The sequence below is a fragment of the Pelodiscus sinensis genome, chromosome 2 (assembly GCF_049634645.1).
Source record: "Pelodiscus sinensis isolate JC-2024 chromosome 2, ASM4963464v1, whole genome shotgun sequence".
Lineage (NCBI taxonomy): Eukaryota > Metazoa > Chordata > Testudines > Trionychidae > Pelodiscus > Pelodiscus sinensis.
In genome coordinates this window covers 100,042,970-100,062,419 of record NC_134712.1, presented here as the reverse complement: position 1 = coordinate 100,062,419, position 19,450 = coordinate 100,042,970, and the positions used below count along the sequence as shown (strand labels likewise).

At 42.9% G+C, this 19,450-nt stretch overlaps 1 protein-coding gene across 6 annotated transcripts in view; it reads right to left on the bottom strand.

The window, feature by feature from the left end:
- NFATC1 (nuclear factor of activated T cells 1) overlaps positions 1-19,450 on the bottom strand; it is a 140,345-nt gene that overhangs the window by 105,398 nt on the left and 15,497 nt on the right. For all 6 annotated transcript variants that reach the window (XM_075921107.1, XM_075921105.1, XM_075921108.1 and 3 more), the window contains exon 3: positions 3,682-3,841. In XM_075921107.1, the coding sequence (XP_075777222.1) occupies positions 3,682-3,841 (160 nt within the window). The remainder of the gene's footprint in view (positions 1-3,681; positions 3,842-19,450) is intronic.

Here is a 19,450-nt window from a genome sequence, read left to right as displayed (position 1 = left end):
AAAACGAACCCTCCAAATGTAACAGGAACAGATATAAACAGCTCCTGGAGCAGGAAAATAGGAAGCAGAGTGTACAGGGGAAGAAGTGGAGGTCAGCAGCATTTCAAAATGGATTTCAGTGACATATCACAGTCCAAAACACTAGACTGTATCAGAGTGAAGAGTCTGGACCAAAACCCCAGATCAAAACACCCCCAAAGACCATATAAAAAATCACGAGTATGTGAACTGTAAAAACTTGGTCCTATCACTATATCTATATCAATGCTGGTCTGAACAAAACCTAGATCCAATTTTCTCTGCACTCCAGAATATAGATATGAACTTTGCAACTGTGGTCTGTCCCCAACTCATCAGGCAGCCCTCTTTTGCAGAGAACTTTACTGCCCGGTTGAATGTGCTCACTTCCCATGCTTGGGAGTTCTAAATTCTCTCTTTTATTATATAAACAATGAGTAGTTGCATGGCACTTTAGAGACTAACAAAACATATAGGATCATGAACTTTCATGAGTAAAATTCACTTCATCAGACATTGACCCTATCTGGTTCTTTTATATACAGGAAACCCCCGACTTCCGACCGCCCAAATTACGACCCTCCACACTTACAACCCTTTTCATAAGTGCAGAAGGAGCCAAAAAAACTCCAACTTACATCCTTGGCCCACATTTACGACGACGCATGGTGCCTATCATAAATGGGCGCTCAAGTTATGATGCCCCTGACTTGCGACGCTTCCCTGGGAACCAATCGTGTTGTAAGTCGGGGGCCACCTCTAATTTATTTTAAAAAATCCAAACAAAGAAACAACACAGGCCCAAGCCAGGTAAGCTAAGGCTCACCATATGATGGATGACACTGCACAAATTGGGATGGATGAAGAGAGTGTTAATCTGGGGAAACACTTCTCTATCCATGTAGCAGGGGCAGTCATCGTCTGCCTTCTAGTGCCTGTGGCTCCACTGTGCCAGTTATTTGAGTGCCCTCCACCAACATCCTTGCAGTCCTGGGCAACAGGCTATTTACAATATACCCTGTGTTTCCAGCCCTCACCTCAGGACCTTCCTTCCTTGAGGTCTCTGTAAGAGTGGGCTCAGCTAGCCCTGTTCCTTTCTCTCTCCTACCAGTGGCTTCCTGTGTCTGTTTGGAGCTGATGAACTAATTACCACAATCAGCTTTGCCTGGGGGCACTAACCCGCCTCAGAGTGATCAGAGTGGAGGCTTGCCTCTTAACTCCCTTTGCAAATGTGGGGGATTGGGGTGGGGGGGGGGGGGGCATAGCACTGAATCTCCCTGCTATAACAGAAGGATTGAAAAATAGATTCATCCTTATCAAAACAACAGATCAAGCTGAGTACTTACTCTTTTTTTAATTCTTTCCTCTTCCTGCCTTTGCCACTCGTCTGCCTCCTTTGATTACCCCTTCCTTCCTTTCTGCCGTCCTCTCTATTCAGAGGCAACATACTTCATTCCCTGCATACTGGAGCAGGAGATTATAGGGGAAGTGCCCAGACACATGTAGACCAATTAAATGTTGGCAGCATAACCAGTGTTTCCACTACGCGAGTTGGAAATTTTTAAATGTCAAGTTGGCCACTGTGGATTGATGCCTCCCCTCTACATTTCTCTGCATCAAGCAGCTAACAGAGTAGGCATTCATTGTCGTCAACTGTGTTGCTGCAAATCTCACTTCAAGACCATTCACAAATGTTCATATGCTAAAATCCCTCCTCTTTCAGCAGGTCTCTCTCATAATCCCATGCCACCAATGACTTTTAGCAAAAACAAACAACAAACTATGACTGCAGACTCTCACTCTCTCTCTGTTTAGTGATCTCACACAATATAGAAAGCATTGTCATTCCGTGTAGCAAAACACACTATCATTGTAAAAATGTCTATGAAAGAGGAACTCTTGGCAGGTCCTTTAATTTTCCACGCAACTCAGCAAAATATTATGAGGGCTTCATCTTGTTCTTGAGAGAAGCTTCATTAAAATGAATGAAATTACTCACATGAGTAAAACAAAGAAGATTCAGTGTATGACACTATTTACTTAAATATTGAAGATATAGAACCTGAAAAGTTTAGAAGAATCCATTAGTATGATACCTGAGTATCATTTTGAACTTGCATAATTCCTTTAAGTAATGAGTTAGATAATAGATTTTAAAGCTGATAAATACATATAGGCTTTGTATGCATGGACTTTACATGATCTGAAGCCATCCAGCACCACACCTGGTCTCTGGAAAGGATGTTACTTCCAGAACAAACTTCACAACTTGCTTCAAGGCAATCTTTCTGAGTATAGACCCAAACCTTGCTGGACTTATTCACATAAGCAGCCGTCAGCGGGAACTATATTGTGGGAGTAAGGGGATTAAGAGCCTTTACACACAGAATTCATTACAGGTCTGATCAAAATACAAACAGAACTGCTCTGATACAGGAGAACCTCAGAGTTACGAACACCAGAATTATGAACTGATGGGTCATAAGTTACACACTGAAACCGGAAATAAGCAATCAGGCAGCAGAAGAGGGGAATAAAAGGGCAAATTCCATACAGTACAGTGTTAAATGTAAACTATTAAAAATAAAGGGAAAGTTAAAAAAGATTTGACACGGTAAGGAAACCGTTTCTGTGCTTTTCCATTTAAATTAAAATGGTTTAAAGCTGGGGTTTTCTTTGCATAGTAAAGTTTCAAGGCTGTCTTAAGTCAATGTTCAGTTGTAAACTTTTGAAAGAACCACCATGTTTTGCTCAGATTTATGAACAACCTCCATTCCCCCGGGGTCTGTAACTCTGAGGTTCTACGGTACTTTAATATGTGTTTGGGGATGGAGGAGGGAGGGAAGGAAGATCCTTATCTAATCCTTTAAATACATCTTACTAGAAAAAACCCTGCTCATTGTCACTCTGTGTAGCACAAAGTACCATAATTTTTTAAATGTCTATGAAAGAGGAACCTATTGCAGGACCTTTAGTTCTCTGTGCAACTCAGCAAATTTCTATGAGGGTTTCATCTTGCTTGTCTTGTTACTGAGAGAAGCCCCATTCAAATGAATAAGATTGCTCACATGAGTAAAACAAAGAGGATCCAGTTTATGACACTGTTTTCTTAAATACTGAAGAAGTAGAAGCTAAAAAGTTTAGCAGAACCTGTGATACTAGACTAGGAGTTCAGATACACGCCCTGGTGACTTCGGCTTTGGACAAAGATCTAAACATGATACATGAACTAAAATAGTTCTTCATTTTCTACTACTTCATTCCTATCTCTGATTTATTTGGTTACACATTTCCATGATATTGGACCCAATTCTGCCTTCTAATAAGCATTCACAGATCCACCTGGACCCAATCATAATAATAAACTTGAGGAATTAACCCCACTGACTTCAATGCAAATTGCATGGGTGTAAACCATATATTTGTGAAACTGGGAATCAATGTGTAGATAAGACACACATTTATTTGTGTCTTCTTACTTAATATGATACAACAGTAAGAAGGCAAGGAAGAAAACAATCATATCCAAAGGTCTTGCTTTACTAAAGCCAGTCTATGGAACTAAAGGTATATACGATGCTACTTGTGATCATTAATGATCTCTTGGCTGCTAACCAGTGTGCCAAGATAAACAAACATCCTTGCTATTACAAATCCCCATACCTGCACAACAGGATGTCCCCCAGCAGAGGCCTTCACCGCCCCTCGACTTCCCTCAGTCTCATAATGAGCTCTGTGATGGGATTTGGGCTGCTCTTCAATCCGAAGTTCATAAGGTCCTGAGTGAGATGGCAGCTGCCAATCAAGGGCAGGCAGGGATGGGCTGTAATGGAAGAGAAAGTGTATTAAATATTAACAGCAAGTATGCTATCATTGACCACAAGAATCTGGTTCTATTACTTTAGAGACCATGTTTAGCAGTTCATCCTTCATCATCTTACACTTAAAATTTCATCAATATGGATGTCATGACATAAGTAATTTAAAAGGCAATGGTTATTTTATGAAGATTTATGAGTAAAGCATAATTGATGGGCCAGATGCTATCAGATTTGTAAACAAAATGGAAAATTTTCTAAGCATGGTTTAAAAACGCTTTAGTGTATTGATTGTGGAATCAAAGGACAAAGGTGGATACAATGGAATTTAAAGAGTGGTTCTAGTCTGAAAAAGACTATTACATTGACGTTTTGGAAGCTCTACATTTAATGTATCTCGGTGACTAGACCAAATCTGCTTCATTTACAAGAAAAAACACCTCTACCTCCCAACTTCCGTGCCTGAAAACCTATGCTGGATTCTCAAAATTAAGAAAGGTTCTTTCTGGGTGATATTTCATCAACAGTGTAGATCTTCAAGCAGAAATGAATTAAGAATTACATTGCTGATGATTATATACTTCCAGAATAGAATCCAGTTCAGGCTCTTAGTTCCATATTGACTCTGCAATAATAACAGAAGTAAAAATAATAGAGGCATTTTGTCACTGAACAGTCATGGCTGAATACAACAAGAAGAAGCTAAAGATTTTACAGAGCCGTTTTCAGAGAATCACACTTTAAAATAATGTCGAGAGAGCATTACTGAAATAAGTGTACTGTTTATGTCAGAAAATAAAACCATTGGTTGTAACTATATTTGAAAGGCTTAGGCTCACTGTAACTTAATTGGTCTTAAAATTAAAGCAAGCCACAGATAGGAATAATAAGTTTTAGGTCGACTGCATAATCCTTCAAAGCATTGAAACTGGTAGTCTCTTAACAGAGTGACGTTCAAGCATACCATCAATTATTCAAACAGTACAACAAATTTACAAGAGACTGTTAGGGTATGTCTACACTACAGCGCTAATTCGAACTAACTTATTAATTCGAATTAGCGCAGCTAGACTTAAAAACTAGTTCGAATTAGTGTTTTGCTAATTCGAACTAGCATGTCCACATTGAGTGGACCCTGAACAGAGGTTAAGGATGGCCGGAAGCAGTGCCGGCAGGGCATCAGATGAGGACTTAGAGCGTGGAGCTGCTGTCTCAGGCTAGCCGAGGGCTGTGCTTAAAGGGACCCGACCCCCACCCCGGACAGACAGTTCTCAGGGTTCCCCGCTTGCAAAGCAGTCCTGGCTTGGAGTGCCCTGAGTGCCCACACGCGGAACATCACAGCACTCGGCCATCGGCCCAGCCGCACTTGCCACAGGCTGCCATCCGGGGGGAGGGGGCAATCGGGGGGCTGCAGGAGAACTTCCACCCCGAGAAGCCCGCAGAGCCAGCCCAGTCCTCCCCATCGGGGGTGCGTACCCCATTCCTCCCTCACCTTCTTCCACTTACCCTTCCCTAGCCCCCCTTCCTGATGTACAAAATAAAGAAAACGTGTGTTCAAAAAATAGAATCTCTCTTTATTGAACAAAACTGGGGGAGACTGGGAAAAAGAGGTGGGAGAGGGGAAGAGGCTGGGAGAGGGGAGGGCAACTAAGATGATCAGGGGTTTGGAACAGGTCCCATATGAAGAGAGGCTAAAGAGACTGGGACTTTTCAGCTTAGAGAAGAGGAGACGGAGGGAGTATATGATAGAGGTCTATAAAAGGAAGAGTGGTGTGGAGAGGGTGCATAAAGAAAAGTTCTCCATTAGTTCCCATAATAGAAGGACTATAGGACACCAAAGGAAAGGAATGGGTAGCAGGCTTCAAACTAGTAAGAGAAAGTTGTTCTTCACAAAGCAAAGAGTCAACCTGTGGAACTCCTTGCTGCAGGAGGCTGTGAAGGCTAGAACTAGAACAGAGTTTAAAGAGAAGTGAGATAAAGTCATGGAGATTGGGTCCATGGAGTGGTATTAGCCAGGGGTAGAAATGGTGTCCCTGCCCAAAGTTTGTGGAAGGCTGGAGATGGATGGTACGAGACAAATGGCTTGGTCACTGTCTTTGGTCCATCCCCTCCAGGGTCCCTAGGGTTGGCTGCTGTCAGCAGACAGGCTACTGGACTAGATGGACCTTTGGTCTGACCCAGTACGGCCATTCTAAGCCCAGGGTCGGGGGTCGCAATGGACCACCTTGATTTTCATGCAAACCTGCTCCTGGGTGGCCAGGCTGGCAGCTCTCCTTCCCTAGATGGCCACTTTCCTGTGCCTAGTGCGGAGTTCGTGGACGAGGTCCACGATGTCTGCACTGGACCAGGCGGGTGCCTGCCTCTTGCAGTCCTGGCCAGGCTCCCGAGAGCCACCAGCCTGGTCCCGGGAAGAGGCGGAGGGCTGGGGGGCATCGGGTGGCTGGCTCGTGGCGTGCCAGGTGCAGGGTCTGCTGGCTGGGTGCTGGCAGGCTTGCACCTGGCATGGGCACTATAGCCAGCCCGTGCCCCTTTAAGGGGTCCGGGGCCGGGAGGGGGGCAATAGAGTTTCCCTGGTGTTGGCCAGAGTGGCCACCAGGGAAAGCTGGGGAGGGCTAGCCTCCCACTAGTTCGAATTAAGGGGCTACACAGCCCTTAATTCGAACTAGTAAGTTCAAACTAGGCTTAGTCCTCGTAAAATGAGGTTTTCCTAGTTCGAACTAAGCGCTCTGCTAGTTCGAATTAAGTTCGAACTAGCGGAGCGCTAGTGTAGTGCCTATGAAAGTTAATTCGAACTAACGTCCGTTAGTTCGAATTAACTTTGTAGTGTAGACATACCCTTATATGTAAGCTCAAAAGTTTGTGTCTGTCACCCACAGACATTGGTCCAATAAAAGATATTACTTCATCCACCTTGTCTCTGTATGATGGAGTATCATTTGGAATTAGCCAGCTCTGACCACAATGCCACAGTCAGATGGCAGGATACTGGGCTAGATGGGCCTTTGGTCTGACCCAATATGGCCGCTCTTATGTTCTTATGCTACAGCCAGGATTTGAGGAGAGGGAAGCAATGCTGTGAATGGGGCAATGCTGTGAAGTTCTGCCACTTAACACTAGGTGATCTACCAGAGATACCCTGCCTTCGGATGGCTTATGTTACAAAGAGGCAAGTATAGATGGGTATACAGCAGAGACAAGCCAATGATGAATCATCAGACATGAACCACTAATTTAAAATATCATAACACATACATAGTGCTCAGTAAACTCCGAGACACTAAAAGCAAAGCTATAAATGAGATGAGATACACGGGGATGACATTACACCAATTAACTATGAGCATCCCTTTGACAACCCTGTCAGGCTCCGCTGCTTGCGTAGTCAGCAAGAGGCCTTTGACATAAACACAGCTCCATGGTATCCATCAAAGGTGAGAACAAAATATATTTTAAAAAAACCAAAACCTTTCCCCTATAACAAGTTAAGGAATTACAATTGTGAGGAGTTTATACAGTGGGTATGTAGTTCATTCTCCTTATTTTCAAATCACGTTGCATAGAAATGAGTCATCTTAATCTCTATGGAGGCCAAAAGTGCAAGCGAGGTTCCACATAGTGTACAAGCCAACACCCTTTCAATATGAGGCAGAAAATTACATCTCCGAATTCTGGCGACTCCACAAACCAGTCAAAATGTTTGTCATTTGCGTCAGCACTAAAGCCCCTTAAACACAAACCCAATATCCTCCTCCCCTTGTCTAATAGGACACATCTACATAGCAGGGCTATAGTGTGTAGCTTAAGTTGAAATCGCTTAACTCAGCTTTACGTCTACACAACAGGAAGTCAAAGGAAGAACACTCTTCTTTTGACTTCTCTTACTCCTCGTAAAATGAGGGTTACAGGAGTCACAGTAAGAAGTCCTCCAGCTCAACGTTATTTCGAAATAAAGGCTTGTAGTGTAGATGTGCTCTTTGTTATTTTTGAATAACGTTAGTTATTCCAAAATAACACTGCGGTGTAGATGTACCCTATATTTAGGACCTGACTCTTTACAGAAATAAACTTGCTTAACTTTAGCCACTGGGAGTTGTCCCCTTGACCCTGAACTTTAAGACTAGTCACAAGTCTTTCCAAAGCTGGGACCTTCCTCTAGATATGCTACAAAAGCTTATTGATTTTTCATTTTTATTCAGTACCTCTTCACCAGTGTTCCCTGGAAGCTGAGCGCTTGGGCAGCTGCCCAGGTGCTGCCCAGCTGATTGGCAAAGTGCCTGCAGCTGATCATAGCCAGCAGCATGTGTTTCTATAGGTAGTGCACATTCACACATGCTTTGGAGTGCATAACAAAATTTATTCCACACATAGATGGAAAATCTTAGCGGAAACATTCTCTTTACTAGCATGTTTAATTGTAACCTTGAGCACATGTCCATAATTATAGGCAGATCTAGTAGCACTGTACTACCCAACACTTCCCATTATAAGATCTTATTTTCAGTTGGTTTTAATTTTGCCAAATGTTAACCATTTAGGCTAAAATTTTCCAGGCTGTGTGTCTTCTGAGACTGTTTTCTGGAAAATGTCATCAAAATGATTCAGCCATTTCTGAGAATGAGGCTTGGGGAAAATACACTGTTTTGCACATGTTAAACATTTTTTGGTGACCTTTACTTTGAACAGCTCTATTATTGCCATAATTTGGAGCAGGAATGGCCAAGTCATAAACTTAAAAAAAGGAAAATCACACTTCAGGAGACTTTTTCGCTTAATAGCTAAAATCTCCAAAGATGCCTTTGCATTGGGCAGAGTCAATATAAGAACATGGGAACAGCCATATTGGGTCAGACCAAAGGGGCATCTAACCCAGTATCCTGTCTGCCGACAGTAGCCAGTGCCAGGTGCCCCAGGGGGAATGAACAGAAAAGGATCAGGGGCGACTGCTGGGGAGTGTTACAACCGGGGCACTGGCCATGTAACCACCTCCGACATGACTCCTCCCTGCACCCCCTAGCTTAGGGGGATGGCCCTTCCTCTTCCTGCCCCGGACCAGCACCTACTCCACCCCAGACACTTTCTCTCCCTACCCCACCTCTTCCCACCCCTGCTTTGCCTCCACTCCACCTCTTCCCTCCTCCTGCAAGCAATGCAGCCCACGGATCAGCAGGGGGCCTGACATCAGCAGCAGGGGTTTGCCCTCCCCCCTAAAAACACTGGCAGTAGTGGAGACAAGCAGAGTGATCTGACCCCAGCCTGCTCCAATCCCTTGGGTCCCATCTATATCATTCTGCTTCCTGCTGCCGGTAGGTGTGGGGTAGCAATTCATTCCATCCTTTCCTCCAGCCCCCTCCCTCGAACGACAGGTCTGGGAGCCAAGGGAGTGGAACAAGCTGGAGCCGAGCCACTCCACTTCCTGCCACCACCAGTGAGGGTGGGGGCAGGCTCAACCCCAGCTGCTGGCACCAGCCCACCCACCAGTCCCCAGACTCCACAGGGCCCCTCAAAGTGCAGGGCTCAGAGCAGATGGACAAACTGTCCATAGGATGAGATGGCTCTGCACAACAGCTGCTGGTTCCTTGCGCCTTCCCGCTCCCCCCCCCCACCCCACACAGACAAAATGGTGTCAGGGAGCATGTGGCCGTTTGCGCCTGCCTCCACATCACCCCAGGTCATCATCAAGGGAGCCATTCTCTGTCAGCTACTGCCAGATTCTGACAAACAGAGGTGAGGGACATCATTCCTGCCCATGATGGCTAATAGCCACTGATGGGCCTAACCTCCATAAGAGTGTTTTTTAACCTATAGTCTTTCCCACCTCACAGGGTCCTAGAGCCGAGGCTCCAGCCCAAGGCCAGATGTCTACACAGCAATGAAACAGTCCCACAGCCTAAGCCCTGCAAGTCATGTCAGCTGCATGGGCCACTGCAGGCTTTTCTTTGCTGTGCAGACACCAATCTCGCAGTGGTGACCAGAATGCCCACGCCATCCCCACAGCACAACTGAACATTCTCCAGATCTTCCTAGGTCCTTCCTGCGACTGGACTGTGATGCACCAACCCCACAGGGGATGCTCCAGCCTTGTTCTTTGGGGTCAAAGGTGGCTACAGACTCGGGAGGGGAGGGGCACAGGACCTGAGAGCAGGGAGCTGTCTCTCTTGGCCTCTCAATGACCCTCTATGCTGCCTGGGTTCCAGCCTGAGGAGGGGGAAGCTGCCTGAATCAAAAGCAAAGCAGACAGACCGCAGCGTGGGGAACTGGAAAGGAGTAGATTGGGACTCGTAGTGGAGAGACTGGCACTGGAATGGGAGGGAGAAGACAGGGACAAAGAGCAGGGGAGAATACCAATGGGGTCAGAATGAGATCCCTGAAGGACTGGGACTATGGGGAGAAGCCTGAGGAATGGACACTGAGATTAAGCTAAGGAATGGAATTGGGAGAAAGAGTGCCGGCAGGAGGGAAGAGACGGCACTCGGACAGATTTAAGGCAGAAGGAGATATGCTTATGGGAAATGAGCAAAAGAGTCTGCACTGATCACTGTCAACCTGTCTCTCATGAAATGAGGCCTCACCCAGGTCCAATTACTCCAATCAATCCATGCCTTCATGCACAAGAGCCTGCAATGAAACCCCAGAGAGTCCAGAGCCTTGCCAGTCCCCTGCTGTCAGCAAATATTTGTGAAATTATCTGGCAAAGTGTGTGTCTCATCTCCCACTAGTGCTGGTACACAGAGAGGAGGACAATCTACTGCTATCAGTTACTCCATTAGCTCAAGTGCCAGAGATCAGCATCAAAGGTTCCCGCTGATGTCAATAGGATGTAGATGTCGATAGGATGCCACGTGCTGGGCATTTCTGTTTTTTCAATTTCTGCACAGAAAATCTTAAATCTGGCATCACCTAACTTGCACGCATGACTGTGATATTATATATACACAAACTACTATAGTTGTTCTTAACTTGCCACTTTTCCTGAAGATCAATTTAGCATTAAATTATTTGTATTCCAGTAGCAATTAGAAGCCCCCACAACGGGTCCGGGCTCCCTAGGGCTAGGTGCTGCACAAACATGGGTCTCTCGGTAGCTAAGAGTCTCTGTTACTTTTTTATACTTACTATAGGATATATCTTGAAAACTGTCAATCCTGAAGTTCTTTCTCTGTGAATACTTCTGGTCGAACCCTGCACTCCACAAGCCAATGGGAGGTTTGCCATTCAATACCATGAGGGGCAGATGAAGACGTTGGGCTACATGCACAGCACACACTAAGGACTGGATTGGAGCTGCCCTGCCCTTGAAGGGCACTGCATGGTGGAGTTCCAAAGTGCTTACGGGTATGTCTACACCACCACCCTAGTTCGAACTAGGGTGGTTAATGTAGTCATACGAACTTGCAAATGAAGCCCGGGATTTGAATTTCCCGGGCTTCATTTGCATGTTGCCGGGTGCCGCCATTTTTAAATGTCCGCTAGTGCGGACTCCGTGCCCGCGGCTACACGCGGCACGAACTAGATAGTTCAGACTAGGCTTCCTATTCCGAACTATCTGTGGAACGAGGCGTACAGATAGTTCGGACTAGGAAGCCTAGTCCGAACTATCTAGTTCGTGCCACGTGTAGCCGTGGGCACTGAGTCCGCACTAGCGGACATTTAAAAATGGCGGCGCCCGGCAACATGCAAATGAAGCCCTGGGAAATTCAAATCCCGGGCTTCATTTGCAAGTTCGTATGACTACATTAACCACCCTAGTTCGAACTAGGGTGGTAGTGTAGACATACCCTACTAGAGCTCCTCAGTGTGGAAGGGTAACATGCTGCTACTACACCTCTTCGTGGGATTTTGGCTTACTATTTCCAACATAGCCAGCTAGCATCAGGGCTGTGGCCTGCCTACACACTTAGGGGGGACTGTGTATCCCTGAGGCATTAAGAGTAGGGCAGCTCACGCAAGCATAGGAACTGCTATTCTGTCTGGTTCTTATGCAGGCAACAAAAGGAAAAAGGAGATGAAGAATGATAGGGTTTCTTAGGGCCGCCCCCAGTACAGTGCATTCATACAAGCAGAACCTGGCCCTTTGTTACTGAAAGGCAGCTGGCAAGTGTTTAAGACCACCGTTGTGTACATATTGTATCCTGGATATACTTCTGTCTGAAAGATTCCTGGAAAACTTCCTGGAGAAACTCTATTTGACTGTAACAATAAGTAACAAAGACCAGAGCAAAACACCTGCATATCTTCTCCTGATGATTAGCACACATATTTAAACAGATGTTTCTGGTTTTAGGTATAATCGTATTTAATAGATCTTTTTCCTCTTCTGCTGAGGACACAGCTTCTATCAGATTAAGACATTTTACCTCTAAATTGAAAATGTACTAATCCAACTACTGGCAGACAGCTTAGATTCTTCAAATGCAAAAGGACAACAAAGATAAAATAAAAAAAATAGGTAAATTATCTCAACTTTCCTGATTTTTCTTTGTTTAAAATCTTTAAAATAGCACATAAAATTGTAATAGAATTAAACTACAAAGGAAAATTACTAATCCCAAAGTAACACCAGTCATAAAAATCTGGTTTGCTGTTCGCTTCCGATCATCAAAATTCCACTATGAATCCTGACTGATCATAAATTGACAATTAATGATAGTTTTCCTGATAAAGGAAGCAGAGTGATGAAATTAACAGTTTCATGGGTTGTGGCTGTCAGAACGATTTCCTATTTTAGGTTATCTTCATCATACACTTAATTTCCTGCAGCATAGTATGATTAAAGGAAAACAAATCATGAAGCAAATATTTTAGTGTTAAAAAAATTATTCTGAGTGCTGAAAAGATCCCAGTCAATTTGGGAGAGCTCTACTCTACAAGCTGGGGGACTCCCATCGGAGTTGAGAAAAGAACACTGAGACAGATCCTCAGCTGGTGTAAATTGGTGTCACACCACAGACTTATTTACACCAGATGCTCATTTGCAAGAATGAAAGTTTTCTTCTGTGACATGATAAATCTAGCTGTGATCCTTCTGAAAGCCAGTAGCAGGCCTGCTTGTTTCAAGTCAGTTCACCAACTTGGTGTTAACTTTAAAAAAAACTGGATCACCTTAACTCAGTGTAAGTGGGACATATGTCAGGCTACAAGATTGGTGAATAGTGACTTATTTAACCTGTTCAGATAAACCATGTGATTACATCAATTGTAGTTACACAATCACAATCACAAATTAGCCAGTCTGACTGATCTCTGTCCTTAATAGAAAAGCGGAGTTGAGTGGACAAAGAATATATAAAAAGCAGTATGTTACCACGTCAGTTGGAATAAAATAGATGTTGGGTAAAATGTTCACGGGTTCCTAAGTGATCTCTGGGCCTAAGCTGCATTTTCAAAAGTGACTTAGGCTTTTAAATCCTTATGTCTTACTGAAAATCAATGGGATCCAGATTTCTAAATGCCTACATCGCTTTTCAAAGAGGAGCTAATGCTCATAATCTTTTGCAGATTTTACCCTTTAATGGACCCTGTTACATTTAAGGGTCTCAGCATTGTGACTGGTCTTGCATGAGGTCTTATTCTGATCTCACTTCTTGTGTATCATTGTAAATCAAGAGTAACCAACTGAAGTCAATGGTGCTACACCGATGTAAAAATAATGTATTTGCAAATCAAGCCTTAAGTGTGTTCCAGTGCCTAAGTACAAGGACAGGGTGACTGAGAATCAGGCCCTTATAAAATCTTTCTTATCACTCTGATAGTATAATGGAGTTCCAAAGTGGGTGGAAACGACCCCTGAAACATCCCTAGTGCAAAATGTCTTCCTAACCATTGAAGAACTGGTGTAAAGGCTCTGCACTGGCCCTGCCTCCAGCCCCAGCATAGGAGACATGGCTGGAATGTATTTTACCATGACTAGTGTCTGCAAGGAGACCATGGGATGTAAAGCCTAAGTCCTGCCTCTGCACAGCTCAGCATGTGAGAATGCTAAGGTGCGTTTCATCATTTTGATAAGACACCTTCTCTTCTCCTCACACCCATCCTTGTCCTAAACACTGGAAAGGTGCTATGGAGAATTAGGCCAGCTGGGCAGATTTAGTGCCTTTGTTCTCAAACACTTATTCATTTGAGTAAATCTACTCATGCAATTAGTCCCACTGAGCTCAACAAGCCTGCTCCAATGACTAAAATTTCCCAAATGTGGAAGCTTCTGTAGTTATTGGGTCATCGAGTTGGAATGTCCTGGCCTATGTTAAAACCTTTGTGTTGTCCTTCTAACGGTCTTGTATTTTTATATGTGAGCAGTTAATAGTGTTTTGGAAAGATCTCTGATATCATGCCAAGAGAAACGTTTTTCTTCCTTAATGCCAATTTCTATGGTGAGCTTCAGTTTCATGACAATTGATTTTTAAATGACCAATTTACATTGCATCTTTACCCTCAGACCAACAATATTAAGCCTTAAAACAGCAGTTCAGCCTTTCCTATGGTTTAAAAGGAAGGTCTTGACTGCTAGTAATTATTAAAGATTTTGTTGTACTTTTTTGCAAGAATAGGGACGTTAGTACCAATGCCCTTGGTAGATTCTAGTGTGGTAAGCAGTTATTCTTGGCGTACCTATTATAATTATTATTAATATTTATATTTGACTAGAACTCCAAGACAATGAAGATGGAAGTTTCATAGGATTCGTTTCTGAAGATACAGTCCCAGTCCTGAAGTGCTTGCAACACAAGAAATATATTTACTGTCTATTCCCCTTGTAGGTTTATTTGCATAAATTTTCTCACTTCCTGTCTTACACAGTTGAACAGTGCAGCCGTAGGCTGTTAAAACAGATGCTATGTTCCATTCCAGAGTAGCCGCATTTCTTTGGCATGTGAATCAAGTGACTCCTGTTTTTAGTTCATAAAGTATTTTGGGATTCTTCATGATGAACGGTAGTATGTAAATATACATTATTATGCTCAGTGGCAATGCTTATGAATTTGAGCATCCTATAATCCATGCTTCAGAAATGTATTGGCATAAACAAAAATTTAGTCCCACTGATTTTTAGACAAGACCATGGAATGATCAAAGGAATATTTCATTAAAAAAACCCAGCTCAGTTAAAATGGAAGGTCTCCCTCACTGCTCTGAATTTAATATTATACTATGCTAACACTAGCCATCAAAAAAACAAAACAAAGGCCATTAATAAAAAAGGGAGTATGAACACATTCAAAACAAGGGGAGAGAAGAGTTCAGTTTTACTAAAGCCTCAGCATCGTATTACAACAATTGAACAAGCTCAGTACTTTAGCCACACAAGATACCGTAGCAATCAATTTTACCTAAACAACAAACCTAACACGTGGTTATATGAGAACTGACACCAGTCCTCCAGATGCCTTGTTATAGGGAGTAGGCTGCATAGCTACAAAGATTTCATGCACACAGAGACTGTGTGGCCACTGCTACTCCCCACTGCTGGGTGTTACTAAGCCCCAGGGGGCATCAGTACTGGCTCATCTTTATAGGATGGAACCATGGTCTCCCCGACTCTGTGACCCCGAGATGCAATATTTTCTGATGGAAAAGACCATGCACTCCCCTAAGCACAGCAGCTACACTTCTGCTTGACTCACCTGTACGATGCAAGGAGAAAGAAGGAAGGTAAATAAAAAAAATCCCAAATATATTACTTTACAATTTAGCGTGGAGGGGGAGTTATTTGTAACTTTTGAACACTTGGGATTTACAAAACAGGAGGCTTAAGAATTTAACATCAATTCAATGAAAAAAATGTAACCGAGCACAAAGACCAAAAGTGCGTTTGCCTCTCAGGTAGATGGGCATCCAGTGCCCCAATTTGTGTTTGTAAATTACAGCTTCTATGTGTAAAAATACATGAATGTGCATTTCTGTGGGCACAAGCACTTGCATGTTTTTATGACTGAAAATTTGAAGCTGCAGCTCAAAAGTTATCTTTCAACCTTGGGGGGGGGGGGGAAGCCATACAAGAAACCATCCTAGGGAGCTTTTATAAGCCCACCTGAAACTGATATTCCATTCCTGGAAGCTCCTTTTCATGTGGTACGCCTCATACATACCATGCATCTGACCAGTGAACCTAGCAATACTACACAGCCCTATAATTAATACAAACACAAATGTTATAGGCCTTCACACTTTGGGGATTCATGTGATTAAAAAAGAAGCATGGTATACCAAAGGAAGCTGGAGCTTGTCAACCAACAAGTAAAGTCTCTAGGAAACTTCAAATGTTATATAGTCCCGACATACAGATCTATCAGCTCAAGAGGCAAAAAAGCACACCTTATATAAGGTTTTCAGAAATCTGGATTTTTTGTGAAATGAGATGCCAGTTGTTTTTGATACTATAATGAGAATTTTTGGACATGCCAAAACTTATTTTAAAGCTTATTTTCTAAATCTTTGTAAAAAAAAATCCTAAACACTCTTTGGTCACAATACTGCCTTTATCTATGCCCATGATTAAAAGTGAAATAAAATTTAGTATTTCTAGTTTGGTTTTGAACTTATCATCCTTCGTGCACATTAGCACTAACACATTTTTAAATATTATGCCTGATATAGAAAAATATCTGTTTCCAAAATAAATGGCTGATACAAGTGTTTTCTTATAATTATATATTGCACTTACTCTAGAAGAGGGTTTATAAATGGAAGATGATCCTTTTCTACAGATTGTTGTGATAGTACAATTCAAGAGGATGGCTGAGTCACGTTTTTATGTTTGCTTTGTCTTATGTGGTCTACAGCTAAATCACTAATGCAATAAAAGTGAGATAAGCACTAGACAGCCTAATAACAAAGATCTTGGAATAAAAACTAGGAAGTGATCTTCATAATATCTATCTTCTCTCCCTTCTTCTTTACCCTCCATATAATAATTTACCTTTATAGTATTTTCCAACATAGATAAAGAACTTTAGATAGCAGACATTCCATTTTGCTGCATTTTTTTATCAATCACCATGTATCTTGTAAATATCTGTTTCCCTTAAAAATATGTTCTACATACTAAAGCTAAGCACATAATATTAAAGGCTAAGGTCCGGATTCTGCAGAGGGAGCCATGTGGGCAGATTCAAATTAATCTGTAATGACACATGTCTTGAATGGGACTCTATGCAGATACATCCAATTCTGTACTGAGATCCATAGTACCCCATGCAGAGTTCCAGGGACTTTAGTGAGTCTATGTGTGAACACAAGATTTTGCGCTATCACATCCTAATGTAGGATTTGGGTCTGTGCACCCAAACAATCGTGTTCCCATTGTAGGCAATGGGAATTTTATCATGAAACTCAGAATCAGAGTCTAAATTGTCCCAATCCTGCAATTCTATGCATGCTTTGAACCCATACTACAATTAACAGAAGTTTTAGGAACACAAGGATGACAGGATCAGGTAAGCTTGGTTGAGGTAAGAATTAGTCTCACTGCTTATCTATCCCTTCTTTCTCTCTCTCCTTCTTTCCTTTCCCTCCCTCTCCCATAACCTATAAAATTATTGAACTAGTTTTAATTGCAATGAGTGTAAAAGTGTCGCCAACTTTAGAAACAATTTTAAAAAATGGTTTGCTTTATTGTCTAAGGACCTCTGTAGATAAATCTACAGGGATGTGGCCCTTAGCACTGGCAAATAGCTTGGTTGAAGAAAAGTAATAAATTAGGGGTTAAGAAAAGTAAAGAAAGAAATCCAGTGATTTTCCAAATCACCTTTTCTTTTTATTAAAATTATAATACACATTCAGGAAGAGATACAGAAGATAATTAAATATGGTTATCTAAAAATCCGTATGACAGAGTGGATTTTGGAATGTGTATTGTTTGTTGGAACCTAATCCTACAATCCCTACATTTGAAATAGAACAGATGTGTAAAATAACAGGAAAAAAATCCAGATCTGTTGTGACAAATTCTTATCCAGTTTTTGGAAAGATTTAAAATAACAATTTCTATTGCGTAGTCTGTGATCCTGTTGACGTCTGTTCAATTGCCCAGCACTCTTTCATATACATAAAATGAGAGGGATTTTTTTTGTGGAAGGAAGCGTGGTCAGTGTATTTGATTGGTGAAATAACTTAAAATCTCATTTCTACGGTAGCTTCCAGCTGCCCCAGAGCATAAGTTAATGAGATCACATGGAAACATATTGCAAACCAGGAAACATATTTTATACAAGACCAAAACAGTGGAAAAAATGTTAAATACACAGCATACGGACGCTCCGCTTTGTACATTTCACCTTTTTTGTTTGCATTAGCACATAGGAATGTTATGTGCATTCTGATTGTATATGATAAAATGCAAAGAGAGGCTTTCTGTAACTGAAAGATATTTTTTGTCAAATTGTATTATTTCCCTTGAAATTTTAAACAAAAAGAATCCTGTACCTTTCAATTAATTTAAACTAGTTTACACTTTTGGAGGGACAGCACGAAAGCTTTTTTAAATATGCAAGAAGGCCTTAAGGGATTTGTCTAGTACTAAACAGCTCTAGGGCCCAATCCTGGAAGGTAATCAGTACCTTCATTGGAACAAAGAGTGCTCAGCCTCTCCTAGCATTCGTTCAGCACTGTACAGGATAGGGATGTCAACATGCAGATGACACATTAACTGATAAGCCTAGGCTTATCAGTTAATCCTGTTGACAATACACACACACCCACACCCGCCTTCCTGCCTCTATATCAGAGGCAGCAAGTGGGGGAGGAGGTGGAAGCCAGTGCCAAGAGGAGAGCTGGCTTTTAAGCCAGCTCCCCATGAGCACTGGATCCTGTGGAGCTGCCTGTTCTCCCACTCCTGCTGTGCTGCTGCCTCTGATAGTGAAGACAAACTATGAACTAGATGGGTAGGTGGTTACAGAGGCAGGGGGTCAAGGGTGATGGGGCACTGGGAGAGGCAGCAGGGGCCAAAGGGGAGAAGGGGAGTGAAATCAGGGCCAAAGCCTGCCATTGAGCAGCCCGAGAATTGAGCCCAAAGCCCCATTCTCAGGGGATAGGACCTGGGGACAGAGCCCAAAGCCCCATGACTGGGGTCTGCCACCCACCATCCCAGAGTCGAAGCCCAATCCCATCACCCCTGGGAAGGTGTGGAACTCTCTTGCCTGCTCTTACAACTTGAGTCTGCAGAAGAGGGGTGGGGTCCAACCATTGTTGATGGCTCCCGGGGAGGGGCCACTGCTTTGTCCCCCTCACCCATATCACTGCCCAGGAGGCTATGGATACACAAAAAGCCCCTGCTGGACGCATGTGGCCACGGTGGTCTCATTTGAGAAATGCTCCTTTAGGTCATTCTTGAATTATGCAGACCTATAAAGGAGGAAGAAGACTAGGTTTGAGGCTAAAGAGGCATAGTACGGTTTATTGTGATACAACGTGCCACAACTTGTTTAGTTGGGTTTTGAAGATAGCTACTGATATGAAGATGCTGCCTTGATTAAGCTGTGAAGTGGGGAGAGAAGAGAGTGGTGGGGACAATTGTTTTCCCTACATATTCACTTTTTCCCTTTAACATCATTTAAAGACACTTGGCTTGTTGTGCCTGCAAATTCATTGACTTTTATTATCAGAATTAGAGGTTTTGGACT